Genomic DNA, 20,231 nt, shown 5'->3' on the forward strand with positions numbered 1-20,231 from the left:
TCCCTTTACACTCCTACAGAAACCTGTCGTTAAAACACAGGGCTCGCACAGGCCACCGGGAAGCATCACGGCAACCTTGGTCAGAAACAGGCCTTTACCCCGCGGAGCTGCGGTGTGTGCACAGCAGGAGGGTTCAGCTCCCGTGGCCCTGGCCACACGAGCACCTATGGCAGGGCACGTATGGCAGGGCGCATACGGCCACGCACATACGGCAGGGCACATACGGGTGTGCAGCACCTGGGCCTCCCCTGCCTGCCCTGGGCAAAAGCACCCTCAGATTCCAAATGTTGCTGGAAAAAGAAAACGGAGTGCAACCTGATATATTTATGGGTGTTGTGTGATAGGGAGGGATATAGATCTTTGGGGACTGGACTTGCTGATCAAGACTTTCCTGTTTGTAAAAGAGTTTATTATACACTTTTATCTTCCCATTCTCCATTTTATCTTCTCCCCCTTGAGCCTGTTTCCCAGTGTGTTTGTGGCTTTCTCAGCCGTATTTCCATCAATACTTTTCTTTAAAGCCCTCTTCTTCAAGATGGTCCTCTTTCCTTCAAGAGATCTGCTTTTCTGTGCCTCGCTTTTATCTGTATTTACCACACTTTCTCACTTTCTTCTTTCCAGTTTTCTTCTGCCTGTTAGAACTAAGAGGTAGTATTAATCCCCCCAGCTGGATGGGATACCTCTTTTTTTTCCCATCCATTTTTGCCCGTGTAGGAAACGTGAAGTTTGATGATGTATCCAAGAGGGAAAAGCCCGTTCCAGGCACCGCTCGCTGCGCGGTGACCTGTGCACACTTAGGGACCATGTTCTGCGCTGGACTCGGGCAGCGTTAGGTTTCCAGTGGGGCTCAAAAGATCTTCAAGGTCTTTTCCAACCTAAATTTTCCAACCTACGTGATTCTATGATTCTACGTACCCTTTGCCTCGGACGTGCCCCAGCAGCGGTGCTGCTGGCCGAGGCTGCCGGCTGCCGCCCTGCAGCTGCCACCAAGGCCAAGCCACCCCAGGCACCGCGGGACGCGCTGGCTGCACCCCGCGGCTGGAGGGAAGGAAGATGGAGTCCCCCGCCGCGGGCCGGGCCGGGCCGGGCCGGGCCGGGTCGGGCCCCGCCGCGGGCCGGGCCGGGCCGGGCCGGGCCGGGTCGGGCCCCGCCGCGGGCCGGGCCGGGCCGGGCCGGGCCGGGTCGGGCCCCGCCGCGGGCCGGGCCGGGCCGGGCCGGGCCCCGCCGCCCTCGCTGCCCGCCTTTCCCCTCAGGGAAGAGGGGCCGGCCCGCAGGTGAGGGCGGGGCGAGCGGGGCGGGGCGGGCAGCGCGGCCGTCGAGCCCCGGGCACCGGCTCCGCCCGGCACCGGCCTCGGCCTGGGAGCGGGGCCGCCGCCGCCGCGGGTCTCCGTGCGGGGGGGCGCGAAGGGGCTGCCCGGAGCGGTGCTGGCCGGTAGCATGTCCGCTCCCTCCGAAGGTGAGTCTCGGCGCTGGCTGCGTGGGGCTTCGGGGGCGGGCGGGGGCTCCCCGTGGGGCCAGAGAGGCCCTTCCCGGGGGGACTGCGGGGAGCGAGCCCCTGGGGCTCAGCTCGCTGTGACCGTCAGGGCTTCTTCAGCATTTCCCCCCACTGAACACACCCCAAGATACCAAACCCTGACAAATAAATCCCCTGGAGCTGCCTTTCACGCCTACCACCACATGCTTTTAATAAAGCGGAACCCATTTTTTGCTCTCCTGTGTCCCTGCCTTTGTGAATGAGTCCACGGAAAGCCCGAAGTGAATTCTTCTTCCCGGCTTGTGCGTGGCTAGTGCCAGTGGGACGGACAGAGGTCTGGTGGCCAAAAGGCCGTGGGTTGTTTGCGAAGTGGCCCCGCTGATTTCTTGGGCTGAATGGTGTTGGGCCGTTGGTCACCGGTTATCGAGCTTCTCCCTCGGTTGTCTGCCGAAGCGCTTTTGTGCGGTGGGAGAATATAAAAAAAGGTACATTTGCCCGAGGAGAAGACGGTCGTGTTTACATGTACGCTCCTGTATTCGTAAAAACTGTTTCTCAGACACTTGTGAGAACAGCAGGAACAAATAACCGCTTTTCTGTGGATGTGCCCAGGCACCAGCCATTAAAAGGTGAATGAATATTGTGTAAACTCCTGCTCAGCTGTGGAAGAAACGTGGGATTTATTTACCTGGCTGTTCCTGGAGCGTGCACAGGAAAATAAATGCAGAAACCTGGCGTTTGAGTTACAGTGCTCAGCTGGAGACTGACATGGAATTACTTTGCCTGACTATTCCCAAAAATTGCAATTAAATGGACTCATTTCAATTTGAATGGCTCCAGGCCAGCCCTGCCTTCGTTCCCTAGCTAGTCCCACTACCCAGCCTGAGAAGAGGTTTATGGTAAATACCCGGCTTGTCATGATTGCAGGGGAGCTGCCTTCGGTCCCCTTAAATTCTCCAGTGTCCCCCTTGGCTGCCAGCCTGCCCTGGCTGTGACAAGCCTCGCCGTCCCCTGCCTTGCTGTTCGGACGCCTGCGGCACCTGCAGCCCGCGCACCCAAGGGATCCGCGTTCTCCGCGGCACCTTCGGTCTGTCGCTCTCTTTGGCCTGGGCACGACCGATCGCTAAGGCGGCCGAGGAGCTGCACCTCTTTCTGGCCGAGAGTGTAATAATGTAAACGCTATTTTATATTGAACGTTACTCAAAATAACGTTATTCTGAATAATTTGGGATGTTCCTTATATAAGCAAGGGTGGTGCTTTCCCGCTTGGTGTGTCCTGGCTTCTCTCTTGCGTGACCTTTAGAGCGAGCAACCCGTCCTAAGCAAAAGCACGGAGACAGGCTTTTATATTCATAAAAATATAACTTGAATGTTACTGCGTTCGTCACACCTGTGTTGACAATCTCAGGCCTAGCAAAGAAAATCTCGTGTGCTTGATGAATTCACGAATTTGGTCACCAAAAGGTATTTATAAAGGGTGGCAGTGGGATTTTTCTGCAAACCTGAAGCCTCTAAATTAAGCCTTCTAGCAAGGAAAGGCTGTGAATAATAGATGAACTTGGCACTTGTTTTTTATACTTGCTTCCAGAGCGGGGAGAGCATTTGCGTGCTGCAGGCGGCTGCCGTACTTCCCCCATCGCTGTTCTTTTGGTAGGGTGTTTTAGGGACACCCACGTCCCCTCCCGGGCTAGCTGGGGAGGCAGGGCGGTGGGGGTTGCTGAGCTCTGGGGTGGATGGTTCTGCTGCCACCTCCCCTGCTACGAGGCCAGAGGTGCCCGGAGGAGAATTGAGGTCCAGAGCTGCTGCTCTGCTGCTGGTGGTTGCCCGGCTGGAGAAGGAGGACCTTCCCAAGGACTTCTGCCTCCCAGCCCAGGGCCCTCAGGTCAAGTTAGAGAGCCGTGCCTGCTATCACTCGCTTCTCCTGGCCCAACTGCTTCAGAGCTGAAAAACATTTCCGTTCCAGGACTTATCCCCTGGGGGCAAGCGGAGGTTTCAGCCTGAATTAGGCAGGCTGAAAGGAGGATTGATCCTGGGCTGCCGTTGTGTTGGGTGACTCTGTAGCTGCTAGATTTTGGGCAGGAGGGAAAACAGCAGCCAGCAAGACAGAACAAGCTTTGTTTAACCCCTTGTAGCGTTGGTGGGAACCATCCTCTGGACCTGTGAAAAACCTCTTCTGTGCCGCAGCTGTAGGCATCTGGGATTTCTGCTTTATCTTCCAGGCTCTGGGATTTCTGCTTTGTCTTCCAGCCTGGATAAACTGTAGCATTGTGAAATCAGGGGACAACATGTGGAGTGAGTGATTTTTTTTTTTGCTTGATGTCAAAGCCCTTGAGGGTTGTGTCCGGATATCCAGCTCCTCTTCGCTATTCAAGTAGAAGCTATGGTAGGAAAGGTAGCTCGCTTTTGTGCCACCTGATTTTCCTCCTCTCTTCCATGTCCAGAACAGACCAGCTCGGTGATGGCCAGGGATGGGGCACCTGCTGATGCTCCTGACTTTTCAAAGGTGGAGAAGAGTAAAAAGGAAAGCAATAAGAGTTTTTATTTTATTGCTCTTTGAATTTGTAGATCACCTAAGAATTGGAGTTCTAAGCAGTAGCCCTGGGGCACTTAAAGCTCATGTGTTAAATTTCTTTACACTTATTTATAGTTAATTTCTAATTTAGCCTTCTGGTGTCATCTGCCTGGGACCCGAGGTAATGGTATATGGAGATGTGTCTGGTGTGGGTGAGCTGCTGCGGATCTGCCTGGGCAGTTATGCAAACCAGCTCCGTGCAGCTCTCTGTGGGAATAGCATCACAGCAATAAATATTTCAAGTCGCCCAATTATATTTTATTAGAAAATGAGCTAGTTAAGAAATGCGCTAGCCGGAGTAATCTTCCTGGTAGTGCTGCAATACTTGGTGTCGGGATGACTCTACAAACACAAGGATTTGGCCTGCAGCATCGGTACCGTGCGGGCAGGACTGCTGTTACTGAGCTCAACCGCAGGAGCCCCAAGACCTTGAGCTTAAGTGTTTTAAAATCCACGCACTTTAAAATGAAATATTATTGTAAACTATCTGTAAGCTTTGTAAAGTGCAACCACTTTTTGTCTCTTCCACTGTCAGCCCATCCACACCCTCCGTGCTCTGTAAGGGGCTTTAGTATTCCTCTGTGCTAACCTTAATTGGTTCCAGATCCTTCCAATGTGCTCATTAAAGATCAGCTTGTCTGACTGCAGCTGGGAGCTCGCTGGCTACCTGGGATAGGGCTGGAGACGGGCGTCTTTGAGATACAGACGCTCACTTCAGAGCAATGCAGCTGACACTGGATGTCACCATTGTACAGCACAAACCTAACGAAGGTGCTCGGGACGTTATTCTCCGTGTGATGTGGAGAGAAAAAGCCTTATCTCTGCTCTCCCATCTATTCCTCCCAGGTAGTTTTGTTCTTTTTTTTCCTTTCCCTGAGAGTTATGATATCCTTCGAGCTTTGTGCTGCTTCTTGCATCTAAGCAGGACGGGGGTAATCCTCCTGAACCTGGTTAAAACCAGTTCTGCTCTGGCGCAGTCGTTGGGAACGCAGAGCCGAGTGTGGACTGAATTCCCTGCCGGCAGTGGGATTACTGGGCGCGGTTTAATTGGGTTTGGTTTATACACTTTGCAGATGGATGGCAAAAGTGTTGTTTTCTTCTTAGATAAACTGCACGCATGTGTGAGTTATGCACTTATTTACTGCCTGGGATCTCTGGCCACATGTTTTCTGAAATAATATAGGATTGGGGTGTAGGTTGCTAGTAAAAAGTCTTTGTAATCTTCAGGGAAAATAATGTGTGAATATATCTCTCTTCCCATCCATTAAAAAAAACCAATAATCAAGTGTTTGCATTTTTTTTAAGTGGTCCTTAATGTTTGGTGCTTTAAGCCTGCAATGCCTGCTTGGCTCCAGCATGTCCCTAAAGCCAAAATGGAATTAAATGGGATGGAATAATGGAATTATTCTCCATCGCTGCATAATGAAACAAGCCCCTCTGTTCTCTCGTTTGTACAGAGCAGAGAAACGCACGTATAGTGATGACTACCCTGCTACTCACTGAGCAAATAACACGAGAAGACCACGGCTCAGAGGGAAACTACGTCCTTTATGGATCTTCTTGTGCCCAAATCACCGAGGAAGCTGAATATGTGAAAAAGGTATTTCTGCAGTTGTCGCTGTTCTGTTCCTTTCTTTGCTTCAGCAGGAAACACGGTGAGCAAAACTAATAACCACTGAAAGAGAAAATTCTGACCTGCGTGACAATACGCCCTTGGAAAACCTTTTGATTTACACATCGATTCTGGAAATACTATTTACTCCGCGGTAGTGACTTAATTATAGCATACGCCGTCTTAGGTTGGGTTAAACCACTTTAAAACTGGTGAGGTTTTTCCACCCTTCGTTTAGGACTGTCGCAAGAGACACTTAAGCGCGCGTCCCCACCCAAAGTCACGGCTCTTCAGCGGCAGAGCTGGGGCTGTTTGCTGGGAGATGCGAGGAGAAGGACGCGGGAGCCGGACCGAGGTCAGCAGTATGGCACTAGGGAAGGTCTGGGAGCTGTGGTGGAGATAAGCGTGTCCACAGCGTGAAGTCTCAGCTTTGCAGCTGAAGTGAAAGGGTGTCTGGTAGTGTGGCTGATAAACAGATTGCTATTGGGTTAATGATTGTCCTGGGTCCATCAAAGGTTTATCAAAAATTTGCTGTCCTATGGAAAAAGATGGGAAGACGGAAAAGAGCGTGGATGAACATGTGGTTGGAGCTTCTTTGGAGCTTGGAACATACAAAGAGAGTGATTAAGCAGTTAGAAACTGCAGGATGGATGCGTTATACTTGAAAAACAATAAGAATAATGTGAGAAATGATGCATTAAAAAAATACATGTATCTAAAGCTGCTGTTCAAGCTGCTGGACAGTTTGAACATCATGCTGGTGGCACGTACTAATATATCTGCAAGTCTTTATTTGAAGCCGTTTGCTATAGGGCATGAATGCTGAGCTGAGTTGTGCGGCTGGGCTCGGTCCCTGGAAGAGACGAGGAGGCTCTGGAGCAGCGAGGAGCCTTATCTGAAGCAGAAGTATTGGTCGGGGGTACCTGGAGGAGCAGTATCTCGGGAGGCAGAGGATGACCTGTGGGACAGGCCGATCCTGGAGGTGTCAGTCAGCAAAAGCGAGAGTGCCTTGGAGAGCACAGCGTACAGTAGTTATGAGATGTGTGAAATAGTCTTGAGTTGTTCCTTTCTTGTATGCCAGAGGAAATGCAGGAAGAATGGAGTTTAATGAGTGCCTTTAATGTGTGTAGTGGCAGAAGAGAAGACCTCAAACTTTCGATTTAAGTTCAAAACCAATAAGCTTTCCTCATTCCCTTTACAATTAAATTTATGAAGTTGCAAAACAGTACCGTAACTTCGAAAATTTTGTGATGAAAATGTGGGTAAAGAACTGGCTGGATGGCCGGGCCCAAAGAGTGGTGGGGAATGGAGTTTACTCCAGTTGGCGGCCAGTCACGAGCGGTGTCCCCAGGGCTCGGTGCTGGGGCCAGTCCTGTTTCATATCTTTATCAGTGATCTGGACGAGGGGATCGAGTGCACCCTCAGTCAGTTTGCAGATGACACCAAGTTGGGCGGGAGTGTTGATCTGCTGGAGGGGAGGAAGGCTCTGCAGAGGGACCTGGGCAGGCTGGATCCATGGGCCAAGGCCAATTGTGTGGGGTTCAACAAGGCTCAGTGCTGGGTCCTGCTCTTGGGCCACAACAACCCCATGCAACGCTACGGGCTTGGGGAAGAGGGGCTGGAAAGTGCCCGGCAGAGAAGGACCTGGGGGTGTTGGTCGACAGCCGCCTGAATGTGAGCCAGCAGTGTGCCCAGGTGGGCAAGAAGGCCAATGGCATCCTGGCTTGGGTCAGAAGTCGTGTGGCCAGCAGGAGCAGGGCAGTGATCGTGCCCTGTACTGGGCCCTGGTGAGGCCGCACCTCGAATGCTGTGTTCAGTGTTGGGCCCCTCACTCCAAGAGAGACATGGAGGGGCTGGAGCGTGTCCAGAGAAGGGCAACGGAGCTGGGGAAGGGTCTGGAGCACAAGGCTGATGGGGAGCGGCTGAGGGACCTGGGGTTGTTCAGCCTGGAGAAAAGGAGGCTGAGGGGAGACCTCCTCGCTCTCTACAACGCCCTGAAAGGAGGCTGGAGAGAGGTGGGGTCGGTCTCTTCTCCCAGGTCACAAGCCATAGGACGAGAGGAAATGGCCTCCAGTTGCGCCAGGGGAGGTTTAGACTGGATATTGGGAAATTTGACTTCACGGAAAGGGTTGTCCAGCACTGGAAGAGGCTGCCCAGGGCAGTGGTGGAGTCCCCATCCCTGGAGGTATTTAAAAGCCGTTTGGCTGAGGTGCTCAGGGCCATGGTGTAGTGGTGGGCTTGGCAGTGTCAGGTTTACGGTTGGACTTGATGATCTTAGAGCTCTTTTCCAACTTATACGATTCAGTGTGATTCTGTGAATTCTTAAGCATCTCATAATCCAAAATCATTTACGTGAAGCAATTACTGAGGAAAAAAATTATATTCTGTGGTGGTGACACCGACTCATGAAGGGCCTGGGAAGCGGTGCACTGCTTGATGCTGACACCACTTGAAGAGGTAGGATGTGCCTTCTTCCCCCCCATAAGAGATCTTGTGAGCAATGAGACTGAGCCTAGTAGGTCTGATATCTGATTTCTTTGCTCTAAGCAGCAGAGCACGGTGATGATAATATGCAAAGGCAGTTTTTCTGCATCCCAGCTGAGCCCAGGAGAGCGCTGTGCAATGAGGGAGAGGAAGGATCAGTGGGCTGAAACACGGCTAATTAAGAAATAATCGATTACAAAAAGTTCTTTTTAAAAAATGCTCACGCCTTTCTCTGCTCGGTTGAGGAATGAGGTGGAAGAAAAGCCTCTGTGGTGGAAAGAAAATGATTTATGGCTTAAACCCTTTAAAAGGTACAGACTGACCTTGGTTTGTAGTAGTTTATTTTTAACAAATGAACTTGGCGTAATGTAAGAAAGGCCGTATAAATGCCGGTGCGTTCTGGCATAAATCTGAACGATTGCAGGTCATGTTCCTTGCACATACCAGCTCTCAAAACAGACAGGAGGCAAGCACTGAGCACGCATTTGTGAACACCTGTAGGGGAAAAAAAAGTGGTTTAAGCAACTTAAAACCACTTTAAGCAAGTGGTTTTGAGCAAAGAGGCAGCCCCTAGGAAGCAAACAGATTCGGAAATGTGTCGAAACAATTAAAATATGCTGGAGTAAGAAGTAGTTCTTTTAACGGGAAGCGTTGGACAACGTTTATTCACGTGCATTTATGCAGCCTTACCTACGATGCAGCATATGCTGCGCTATTGTAAAAGCAAATTAATCTTATACCTGAGGAATAACGCTGTGGAGGGTGGAAGAGAGCTATTCATCAGAATTGACATGCAAATGCTTTCCAACGTAAAGCCCTGGCGAGCTGAACGAGCAGAAGGTTTTAATTTCAGTTAATTCGTGGAGGAGCTGTGCTGGCTGCTGCTCCGTGAGCCGCTCGGACCCGACTCTCCGGAGAGCTGCCCGTCATCCCCGCCAAGCTCCCTGCGCGAGTCGGAGAGGGGTGTTTATAAGAAGCCAGGTCTTTTAGAGTCAGATTGATTGCTCAGGCTGTCTTTCAACTCTTTTTACAATAATTTCCATGTGCATTTGCTTTAGCAGCTTCCTCAAGTCTCGGGCAATAAAGCGGAGTCACAGAACAGTGGCTGGAGCTGGAGCTGCAGTCCCGTTGCAAGGACGATGAAGGAAACAGAAGAGCACATGCTGCTGGTGAGCAGGGAAAACCAAGTGCTGAAGATCAAGGTGCGTTGGGTTTGGGGTTTTTTTTAAGGTTTCAGATGAACATGAATATGGCCTTGCAGCCCAGTTAGAGTGGGGTCGCAGCTCCTGCAGCACGGCGCCTGCCCAGCAATCCCACACCAGAGCCTTTCCTTCGGGGAAAGCCGTTCCCCTCTGCTTCGCTTCCCGCCTGCCGCAAACTCTTGCGTTCCAGCAGGCAAGAAACTTCATGTCGAAATCTGCTTCTGGCGACACATCCCATTTGTGTCTAGCGAGACAGCTCTGTCGGTAGTTGACAGCAGATGTATTTACAAGCGGCTGGAAGTGCACCTCTCCTTTTAAACCATCAGCCTTTGTTTGTCATGGGGGGGTGGCTCAATACTGAATAAATCTGCCTTTATTTGGAAACTAAAATGCCTGTCAGGTATTGCCCACAGGTGTTTAGGATTCCTTTTTTTTTTTTTGACAAGAGTAAATGCTGACATTTGATCTTGTATAGAGGGCTTATTTTTTGGCATGTGATTATAACATCACATTTTTAAAGCACAATATATATGTATCGTACAATTACTCTTTCTAGCTGGAAGCCACGAGAGAAGCAGGCGTCCAGGCTCTCAGATCTGCCTCCCAGAAACTGTATGAGAATTACCAGACTCAGTCAGAAGAACTGAAAAAAAGTCATGAGAATGAGAAGAAGCAAATACAGGTACAAATCTCTCCCACGTGTGGGCATCACCATCCTGTTTGCTATCAAAGTATTTACGTGGGCTCTGGCTCTCCGTGTTGCAAACTTTGACTTAAGAGCTACTGAGTCTCTTCTGCTCGCGCAGTGGGGAAGTTAAATAGGAAAATTACAAAGAAAAATTATTTTGGTTTTATTCCTGATTCTTAGAATTGGGTTGGTAGAGTTGGCTCAAAATTCCTTGAGCCCCATCTCTGTCCATCTGCTGCGTTCACCAGCTCCCCGCACGCCTGCATTAATGCCCTTCTTGCTCCCAGGCCTACAATCTCCAGCAAGAAGAGAAGCTCCAGCAAAGCTCAGAAAACACCAGCCGCCTTGCTGAAGGCATCAGGGAAAAATGTACCCGCATCGCAGAGATGGAGAAGCGCGTGCAAAGGATGGAGGAGGTACGTCCACCCGCTCCTCGCGTCCGTCCGTCCGTCCTGGCACCGGGAGTCGGCGCGGGCGAGGAACCTGCCTTGGGAGTGCCAGCGCTGGGAAAGAGGAGTTAATTGCTGTCAGGGTTTGGAGCGTGTTAGCTGTTGGAATTGGGACTAAAAAGGCTTCTGCCATGTTACGCCTAATCGAGGACCTTTAGCTGTAACTATAAATAAAACGTGCAATTTGAGTTCCCTCTTTCAGTTATTTCAGAACTTGCTTAAAAACTGTAGAGCATCAGGGAGGGGTCTTAATTTGTAGCTATTAATGATTTCTACTCCTGAATAGTTGCTCTTTCACCTTCCCCCATTGGCATACTTCTAGCATTTGACATTAAAACGTAGCCATCCTAGCGCTAAAAACTGCTCCTTCTTAACTCTCAGAAAAATGCCACTGTAAATATCCAAAATCCTGGGCAGGCAAATGACTGCGGTAGCAATCTGACGACTGCGTGCCCAGAACCTTGCCGGAAATTTCTGCTCCTTTATTGTGAATTTTCTTTGGTGGTGGTCGTTACGTTGGAAGGGGCGATGGCACCGTGCGTTGTTTTTCTGATACAGAAGTCCCATTCTAAAACTAAGTTTTTCCTGTCCTGGGATTGCTGGAAACGCGGGGGCAGTGAGCGTATTTCCACCCCCATCACATGCAGGTAGTCTTTCTGATACGAAGAGTTTTGTCATCAGCTTTGCTCAGATTTGTCCCTCTGTGGACAAGGTTTTGAGAGGTGGCCGGAGCAGTAACGCAGTAGCCCGTGGCCGCTGAGCATGGACTCTCACAAGACCTAAGGATTTTGCTAATTAAGTAAAGAAGAGAACTGCTATTTTAAGAGAGCTTGGACTGTTCTCACGGTAAATTGGTACCGTCATCCCTTCCGCATTCGATTCGTGGACTGGTTTGTATCTCCAGCTGCTGTTGACACACACAGGTTGATGTGGGTGGTTATTGCTGAATTCTGTTTTCAGGCACTGAGTGGAACCGTTGAAGGTACAGCCAAACTCTTCTTGCTAATTGAATGACAGGAAATGTAATTTTTTTTATATATATATAACTTGAACTGTTTCCTTAGGAAAAGAAAACTCTGATAGAGAAGAAAATGTCATTTGAAAAGATGCTTCAACAGATGATGTCAAGGAAGGAAGACAGCAAACGGTGATTAAATGCATGTCATAAAGTGTTTTTCTTTCTGTCTGGGGGATTATTTCATGTAGAGTACCGGACAATCACTTGCTCAAGTTCCTTCGGGTAGTAAAATTATTCATTATGAAAACAACTGGTTCAAAACCTGATTTACTGTGATTGCTTGAAGAAGCCAAGACAGATGTTGATGTCCTACAGCTTTTCGATGTCGATTCTACTCAAATTCCTAGTACTTTTTCCTTCCACCTTGCATGCACAAATTGCTTCCCGTTCCTGATTCTCTCTCGCACGGAGTTGATGCTGCTTTGGCGACATTGTGCATGCAGTAGGTAAGGCAAAAGCCTTCATTATTTATGAATTTACTTATCAACAGCTAGTAAGGGTGGTCCTACCAGGCAAAATATGTCTCGAACTACGGTTTTATTTGTTCTGCGCAGTGAAGAAGCCTTTACATGTGTAGTTCTGTAGGAATTACAGCCACGTATCCTCAGGAACATCCCTGCTAGCAACCAGCTCTTGAGCTGAGCCCGAGGTGGGAAAGCGGCTGGGTGGGTCAGTGATCCCTGGGCCTTGAACCCGGCGTGCTTCTGCTTTTGCCCGCAGGTGCCTGGATCTCCAGAGGCAGATTGCCACCCTGCGGGAGCAGATCTGCCACCTGCAGCGCGTGATCCAGGCGCAGCACCACGGCCTGCGGGGCGTGATCCAGGAGGTCAGGCTGGTGCGGCCGTCCCACCGGGCAGGTCTTCAGCGGTGGGGAAAAGAAACGGGAGATGCTGGGCTCCGGGCTCTTGTTTTAAGCACGTGTGCTGGGGACTAGCAGCTTGCTTGTCATGCTGCACCTGCTTTTGTGCACCCCACATTCAGACATCTGTACGCATTTCAAGGTTAAGATGGAAAAGGCAGACCCCTGAGTCCTCCTAGAGCGTTCCTGGGAGGACCTGGCTCCCGTGCTCGTGGGGCTGACCCAGGGATCCTCTACCTGAGGTGCCCACCCTGCAGCTGGTTTCACGTGAAGTCAGTGAGGCTGCTCCCACGAGCAAAGCCAACAAGCCGACATCCTAGAAAGACTACAGCAAAATTCAAAGCAATCAGCCTGCTTCCCAAAGTCACGATACGACGTGAGCTGTTTTACTTACCGCCTGCTTTTGTATGTATGAACTCCCGCTGTACTCCCCTCGCCTCACAGAACACGCGCTTGCCTTTTCCCATCCAGCTAAGGCAAGGCCCCACACTAATTAGCTTTTGTAATCAGGTTTCTGTACGTACGCCAACAAGAGGTAGACTTGTTATCCTAAGGAAAACGCGACACCGTGTGTTGAGAAACTGTTTTATAAATCGTTTAATCAATTAGTTTGAGTTCTTCTATGGTAAAGGACTAGGGACTTGAATGGTCTGCGATTCCCCTGGTACGGTGAGACGTTTAACTCTGTGGTTTTGTTTGACAGAGATGGTTTTGATGTATTAAGGTTTCAGATCTCTTTCTTACAAACTTTATTTCCTAACTGTCAGGCAGAGGAACTGAACAATGAACTCAGAAGCCAAGATAAAAAAATAGAAAACCTGACAGAGAAGCTGACCGCACTGGAAGCGCAGGTGAGGTCGGAAAGTAAAAAGATATATTGAAGGGAGAGAGCAAGAGTAGCTCTCTACAATCAGGGGGCCCTTCACGCTGCTGGGCTTGTGTCAGAATGACACTGTCGGGGTGGTGTTTCTTTGCACTGCATCTTTCACTTGGTTTAAAAAAACCAACCAAAAAAACCCAAACCAACGAAGAAACCTCCTCAAGCCCCCCAAAAACCTTTCTGGAGGAGCAGCAGGTCCTAGATGGCATCCAGGCTTGCCTTTTGTCTGCTACGTTACGCTGAGGGGTTTGTTTTATTTTTCTCCTTGCAGAATAAAGAACTGAAAGACAGAGTAGAGTTCTGGTCTGGCCAGTCCAAGACTAAAGTTTCAAAAGCTGTCTGGACAGAGTAAGTACCTCGGGAGGTACCATGGGGTGTGGGAATAGCTGAGCCCACCCTTCTCACAGGCCACCTCCAGAGTCCCTGCAGGGGTTTGAGTGAGCTGAGTCAGGCCTTGCTAGGAGCAACCAAACTTCATCCTGCAGTGATTATCTTCCTTATAAAGGAGAGGGAAGACACAAGCTCTGCTTCAAACCTAGTAGCTGATGGTGTGACGGTGGTACCCTGAGTCCTGACTCCCACGCAGCCGTCCAGCGCAGGTGGGGTGTGCTCAGCACATCAAGCAAGGGCACCTGTAGAAGCTTGTACATCCACTCCAGGTTAAATGGGAGCCTTTTCTGGGGGATACAGTCCTTTGCTGTAGTAGATCTGGATGCAAGTTTCTGCTCTCAGTTAGCAGAACAGGCGTTTGAAGTCAGCTTCTCCGCATCCAGGGCCATAGTTATAAACCTCTGACTTATTTCATATACGGTTGTGGTGGGTTTAAGCCTGGCTTGGGCAGGTGAGGGTGTCTGAGTGATCTCTACCTGCTTGTGCTTCACTCTGCAGCGCCCTGTCAGATCTTGGGGCATCCCCTTACCTGATGCTCACCAGGCTAAAGAAGCAAGAGAGCTAAAGGAACGACTAGATGTTTGTCTCCTACCTTTGTCAGAAGGACTTTTTCTGTGCATTGCAACCTGTAACTCCTACGGCCCCTTTCTTACTCCAAAGTACCTTCAGCACGTGCTGCCTCTCTACGGCACGTGGTGCAGAAGCGGTGCTGCAGAGCTGCGCCTGAAAGAATAAACCTGGAAACCAGAGCTGACGAGAGAGGCGGTGAGCTCACGAATGCCCGCAGAGCCCAGATGGCAAAGGCAGCCCCGGCCACACGTGGGGGATGCTGCACTGCTTGACTAGCTGGTGGAGGGGCTCCCACCTCCACAGACTGCACAATTTAACCACGACTCTCATTTAGGTAAGATTATAAAATAAACCTTGGACTACCTGGTACGTTGTTACAGTCGCCGCTTTCCCGCCTGCTGTTGGAGCACAGGGTGGAGGTGGAGCGGTGGCCCTGGCCTTTCAGGGGGGCTCAGCTCTCCTCCGGCGTTCGACCCCGCGGGCACAGTGCGTTTTAGGTGTAGCAGCACCGTAACGTCACAGCGTCCTTGAGCAAGGAGTGAGCAGATCCCTTTCTGGGTTAACCCGGCTCTTGCTTTCCTGAAAACTTTCCATGGCACATGGTAAATTTTCTGCCCACGGCAGCAGAAGCGTGAAGTTCCTCCTTGAGCCTTTCCTCCAGCTGAAATCCCTTTTGGAGGGGAAAGCAGCTGCTGCAGGGGGGGAGGGCTGGGTTTTTTCCTCCCTAAAGCGGGAGAGGTGCTGCGGTGGTCAGCAGTCCTCTGTTCAGAGGTGTCCCCAGGGGAGTGACAGCGGCTTTGCACGCTCACGCTTACCTCTGCACTGTGGGGCAGAGGGAACTGCCATGTCTCTGGCCTGTCTTCTAATCCCTGACATACAGACAGAGCAGCTTTTTGGGGAAAAAAAAAATAAAGGTGGTGATCCTTAAATAAGGCTTAAAGGTACTAAGTTTCACTTTGTTCCTTTTCTTACCTAACTTTAGATACATTATTCATACATGGTGTCACTCTGGGATTAACTGGGTTAAGGTGCAAATAAAAGCTTGGCACCTGCTTCACACCAGGGTGAGGCAGGCTGTGTGTTTGGGCAGGCGCGGGCAGCGCAGCCTGCCGGGTTATACTTACTTAGTCACCATGTAAGAGGTTGAGCTTTGTAAATTGTACCATTTCCCTGCCAAGGGAGGGCAAGGAGCTGGCGGTCACTCCTCACCCATCCCTCTCCCTGGGGAGAAACTAAGCTCAACTTGAAGTCAGGGTGCCAACGCTGAGCTGCCACGGGGCAGGCTGGGTGCTGACCCACGGCGAGGTTTGCCAACGCACCCCGAGCGACCCTCGGCCAGCCTGAAAAGCCCTGCCCCTCTTTCCCTGGTCCTCCACTTGTTTTCCTAAGCTGACAGATTGGTAATGCTGCATAGCTAAGCTCTACCTCTTAGGGAGAAGCCTCTGCTTCCCCCCAAAACAGCTGAGACACGGGATTTAAAAATGTACTTTTATTCTGAAAATAACAGTGCAGAAACTGAGTCACAGGATACATTCCTCAGCTGTATTACACAAACCCAGACACCAGTGAATCAGTTGACAGCATGGTTCGAAGCCACAGGTACTTTGGTACAAGAGAGTGACATTAACATCGGTAAGTAAGCGCCACGGTCCGATCAAGGGGCATCTATAATAAAAAATACTATTTGTGTTCAAGGTAGTTTCAGTCACACTCATAGCACTAGGCATAGCACAGATCTGTTGAAGACAAACATAAAACATGCTTACAGTAGCATAACAGAAGGAAACACTTAAAAGGTAATTGAGAGGGGATGCTTAGTGTTTATCCGGAAGGTGAAAGATACCTTAACAAAACCAAAGAAGAACCATTTAACTTCCATAAGTGGAGTAAGATACAACAGGCTGCTTCTAATACACAGTTTGTCCATTAAGCCCTATTGCGTGATGAGGATGGACAACTTTAGGGTCTACTTTCTAAAGTTATGTTCTAACTAGGTAACCGTATGGAACAAAAGCACATAGCAAAGAATCATTTCCTCTGTTGCCTTTAACTAGTTTAGATAGAAATAATAATGGTAAGTTAGAAACAGATCTGCCCAGCATCAAAGGGAATAGTCCCAAGTCAACAGCATCCTCTGGAGAAAAAAAAAAAAAAACAAACGCAAAACTTATCCTATATGGGTATGTGGGTTGGTTTTTTTTTTTGGGGGGGGGAATTGAATTGATGTTTGAAGTAGAATTAAGACAGGAAAGAAGCTGTGAAAATTTGGCTTTCTCTTTAAAGATGTCTCAAGCCAGGTCTCCTAGCAGTCAGGTAAAAAACTACACATTTTTACAGCTTCACATCAGTTACAACACAAAGAAAAGGAGACAAAAAGTAAGATCAGAGCCTGGTCTGAAACTCCTACAGCATTCACACCTGTATAAAAACAACAGTCACTTGAGGTTATTTTTACACTTGCTGCTTTTCTTCAGTTACAGTGCCAAGAACACAAATTTTAAAATAACAGCTCCAGATTTTATTTTTTTTTTTTAAAGTTTAGGCTGAAAACTTTAGTTATAGCCATGGATTGAAATAGTTCTAGGAGATAAAACCTCTTACCTTGCAACAGTCCCAAAGAGTCACTATGGAGCAGGTATCAAAATCACACCTTATACAACTTTTAAGAAAGTTTCTTACGTGAGCCAATCCTCTAAAATGTAAACATATATATGATCCTTTACACATTCAGAATGTTAAATAAGATGTAGCCTTCAGAAAACAGTTAAGGCAATCAGTTTTTATAAAGTTACCAAGACAGCAAGGAAATGGCAGCTACTCTCAAATGTCTTTTGCTACATCGTACTTACTGCCAGTCTCAGCCATGTGAGCAGTCAGCAAATTGCCTGTTCCTGCCTTATGTCTCCTTTTTTTATTTTTTTTTTAAAAGAGCATGTTTCAGGCACCCAGACCCCCTCTTTTTTTCCTTTTTTTTTGGTTTTTTAGAGAAGCAAATACCTTTCCTCTTGCAAATGTCTGTAAAAAGCCACAGAAGGCAAAGGCTATAGAAAAGACAAGAGTTACTTAAGGTTTTCTCTAGTGCCAGTACCTCTCCCGGGGCAGGCGGGCGCTGAGCTGGATGCCGGGCTCAGGACTTGGCCCAGGCTCCAAGCCGGCAGCGCCCTGGCTGGAAGAAGAGATGGTGAAGTGGGGAAACCGCATCAGCCAGGGGCTGAGAAAGGAGGATGTGCTGCTCTGCAAGGACAGCCCAGAGCTGCAGCCCTCCGCTGCAACTGCAGTTTGGTACCTGCCGGGGCAGAGCAGGGCCCTTGGCTGAGCGGAGAGTCGGTCCCCTGCTAAATCCTTTTATTTGGAAATGAGTCATTAGAACAAGGGGAAAAAAAAAAACAAACCACACCTCACTAGCTGATCACAGATAAAAATATTTCATAAAATGAGAGCAGAAGCTTAAATGACTGTGAAGCCTGAACTATACGGTGTGCCACGCGCTGTCTCCTGGCCCCCTAACGCTCTCATGGCTCTGAACGGGTATTGGTACATGTCAGCAACAGACCCTGTAAGGCCTTCTGGAGAGCATCTGCTTAAGCGTCTAAAAACTGTGCGCTGAAGAATAGTCATTAATACTCTCCTGGCCTTTTTCAGTTGATGGAATAATTTTCTTCACGGCTGGGCAATATTTAAAATAAAATAATAAAAATAAGCTCGTTCACATCTGTATGTTCATGGAGTAGGTACTTCTGTGCAGTTTTTTGTTCGTTTTACACCATTTTCGCTCTAGTTGTTTTGCCCTGACAATAGCTCCTTACTTCACAGAGACACTCCAGACCCCACTCAGCCAAGCACTTACACACAAGCTTAAGTTAACTGTGAGAACTGGGCTCTCTGGTAAACACTGTAAACATTTAAGGGTATTTCTCTTATCTAAAGCATGTTGCCTTTAGTACCACTTCTATCCTGCAATTTCCAGCCAGCCCTAGGTATTCCCACCCCTCCGCCTGTCTCCGCAGGTAATTTGTTTTATTCCTGAGGATGCAAAGCAGCACAGGACCCTGCCCTGGCACTGGCTCGCATCTCCCCTTGCCCACCTGGTAGCAGGGCTCGAGGCACCACAGTGGCGTAACGTGAACACGGGCAGTATAAATGCACTGCTGGAGCCATCTCTACAGCCGAAAAGGTACTTTCAATGTATGCATCAAAAAAAACCCCAAAACTCCCATTTGACAACAGCACATTTGCTTTCTTGCATTCCTGAAGAAGGTCTTGGCACTGCTGCTCCAAGGTGAGGGGCCGGGGAAGCTGAGGGCAAGGTCAGCAAAGGATGCACGAATGGCAGAGTAAGAGCAGCAACATCAGCTTAAAGACATTCCCTGCTGACTGGAAGTTTCCTCGCTCCTCCGAGCATTACCCCCAGGCTCTGAATTCACTAAACGTGGCAGTTCAGAAACGGAGCGGCAACACCAGGCTTTGGCACCGCACTTTGGCAATGCAAATATTTAGCAACGGATAGGGGACGCATTTCTTCCACCAAGACACGCTGAGCGAAAGGCTGCAGGTGAACAGAAGGAGCCGCAACCAGGGGATCACTGCAGTGCCTACAGCCATAGGTCAGCACTCCAGCACTACTCTAGCATAGAGTCTTAACATTTCTGTGATGCCACATTTTTACATTCATGCTTAAAACTGGGGGGACAAAAATACCTGTAGATCAGGAAGAAGAATGGACTACGGTGAGCTCTAAGGACGAGACAAGAGGTGTTAACGCCGTTACGCTGTATACGCGAGTTAACTGGGACACGCCAAGAGGATTAAGGGAACGGATTCAACAAGAAGTCAAGTAACTTGAACTGTCTTGGTAAATGTCACAGCCTGAGATGGCTGCTGGAGACGAGGAAGGCAGAACTATGCAGAGAGAAAAGGAAATGAAAATTCCTCTCAGCGTAAGATCCTGCAAGTCGCAGCTCTGCAGGATGGGTATTACCATCACCTTTGTCAGTGCACAGCACCGTTCCGTTCAGAAATTACCACACATGCTGTGCAATAAAATCTGCAGCAAGAGCACTTTACTGGAGGGATACTGGAAAACTGAAAAAAGGTATTTCTAAAAGGACACAAAAAGAGACCTTGAGAAACTAGCACCTGGACCGAAATTCAAGACAAAAGCCCGCAGGGTTAGAATACCTGCACTGACATTTAATTTTTAGTCTCACCCTGGATAAAGCATCATAGGACCTTCTCTCCCTCTCCAGCCCTGGAGATGCGGCATACCTAGCAGGCTTGCAAACAAGCTGTAATTGTGCTCAAAAGCAAACGCCCTACTTCCAATTCAAATCTGTATCATCAAATTTTGCAACAGCAGAATCTGGATTGAAGTTCTAGTGGGATGGGATGGGATGAGGCTATGTCCTACCAGAGACATAAAGTGAAAGCAAATTCATCTCCCAGGCCGGTGTCCTGGAGGAACTTATAGGACTGAACGTGTCAAAGTGAAACGCTTCGAGCAACAGGAGTGCGGAAAGGATGAAAACGGTAGGATATGTGGCTCCAGCGAGGGATACATTCAGGAGTTCACAGTGCAGTCAGAAGAGCTGCAACTAGAAAAGTGCTGTGCCAAGATGCTGCGCCTCACTGGCATCACAGCAGCCCGTAGGCAGGATGGCACTACCCACCGTACGGGTGACTCGGCTGGGCCGCACCGCCCCGCCAGCTCTTTCCCAGCAGGTCGCAAGCAGCTAGCAGGGGCTCACTGTGCATCCAGCTCACCATGCTGCAGCTGGAAAAATTACTTAAAGGGAACCGTTACAGAGCTACGGCAGAAGTGAAGGAAAGCCCTTCAACCAGAAAGTGGATACTAGGTAGAACTGAGAGAGGGTCTCCCAGCATGTGGGACAGAAAAGTTCCTTTGATGCAGGCACGGCTCTGTAAGACTGCGAGTAGCCCCCTTGTAGTGTTCCTTCTTTGCTGCAGTTACCATTATTTCCTGGGTATTACACAGAACTTGTGAACCTTAACACTGCTATCGCTTTCAGTTCCTACCAC

General features: G+C 49.3%; 1 protein-coding gene across 3 annotated transcripts; it reads left to right on the top strand.

Annotated features, from left to right (window-relative positions):
- Nucleotides 1-1,351: 1,351 nt before the first annotated feature.
- Nucleotides 1,352-14,900, top strand: CCDC68 (coiled-coil domain containing 68). Of its 3 annotated transcripts, XM_072859746.1 has the most exons (10): nucleotides 1,352-1,456; nucleotides 5,501-5,643; nucleotides 9,198-9,341; nucleotides 9,898-10,023; nucleotides 10,317-10,445; nucleotides 11,543-11,625; nucleotides 12,217-12,322; nucleotides 13,123-13,206; nucleotides 13,507-13,583; nucleotides 14,124-14,331. In XM_072859746.1, exons 1-10 carry the CDS (start codon nucleotides 1,438-1,440, stop codon nucleotides 14,188-14,190), a joined length of 978 nt encoding a protein of 325 aa, XP_072715847.1. In that variant the 5' UTR covers nucleotides 1,352-1,437; the 3' UTR covers nucleotides 14,191-14,331. The 3 variants fall into 3 exon arrangements, with proteins under 3 accessions (XP_072715847.1, XP_072715845.1, XP_072715846.1); XM_072859744.1 differs by lacking the exon at nucleotides 13,507-13,583 and having other exon boundaries at nucleotides 14,124-14,900; XM_072859745.1 differs by lacking the exon at nucleotides 13,507-13,583 and having other exon boundaries at nucleotides 9,201-9,341; nucleotides 14,124-14,900.
- The last annotated feature ends 5,331 nt before the right edge of the window (nucleotides 14,901-20,231 follow it).

The sequence above is a fragment of the Ciconia boyciana genome, chromosome 4 (genome assembly GCF_034638445.1).
Source record: "Ciconia boyciana chromosome 4, ASM3463844v1, whole genome shotgun sequence".
Taxonomy (NCBI): Eukaryota; Metazoa; Chordata; class Aves; order Ciconiiformes; family Ciconiidae; genus Ciconia; species Ciconia boyciana.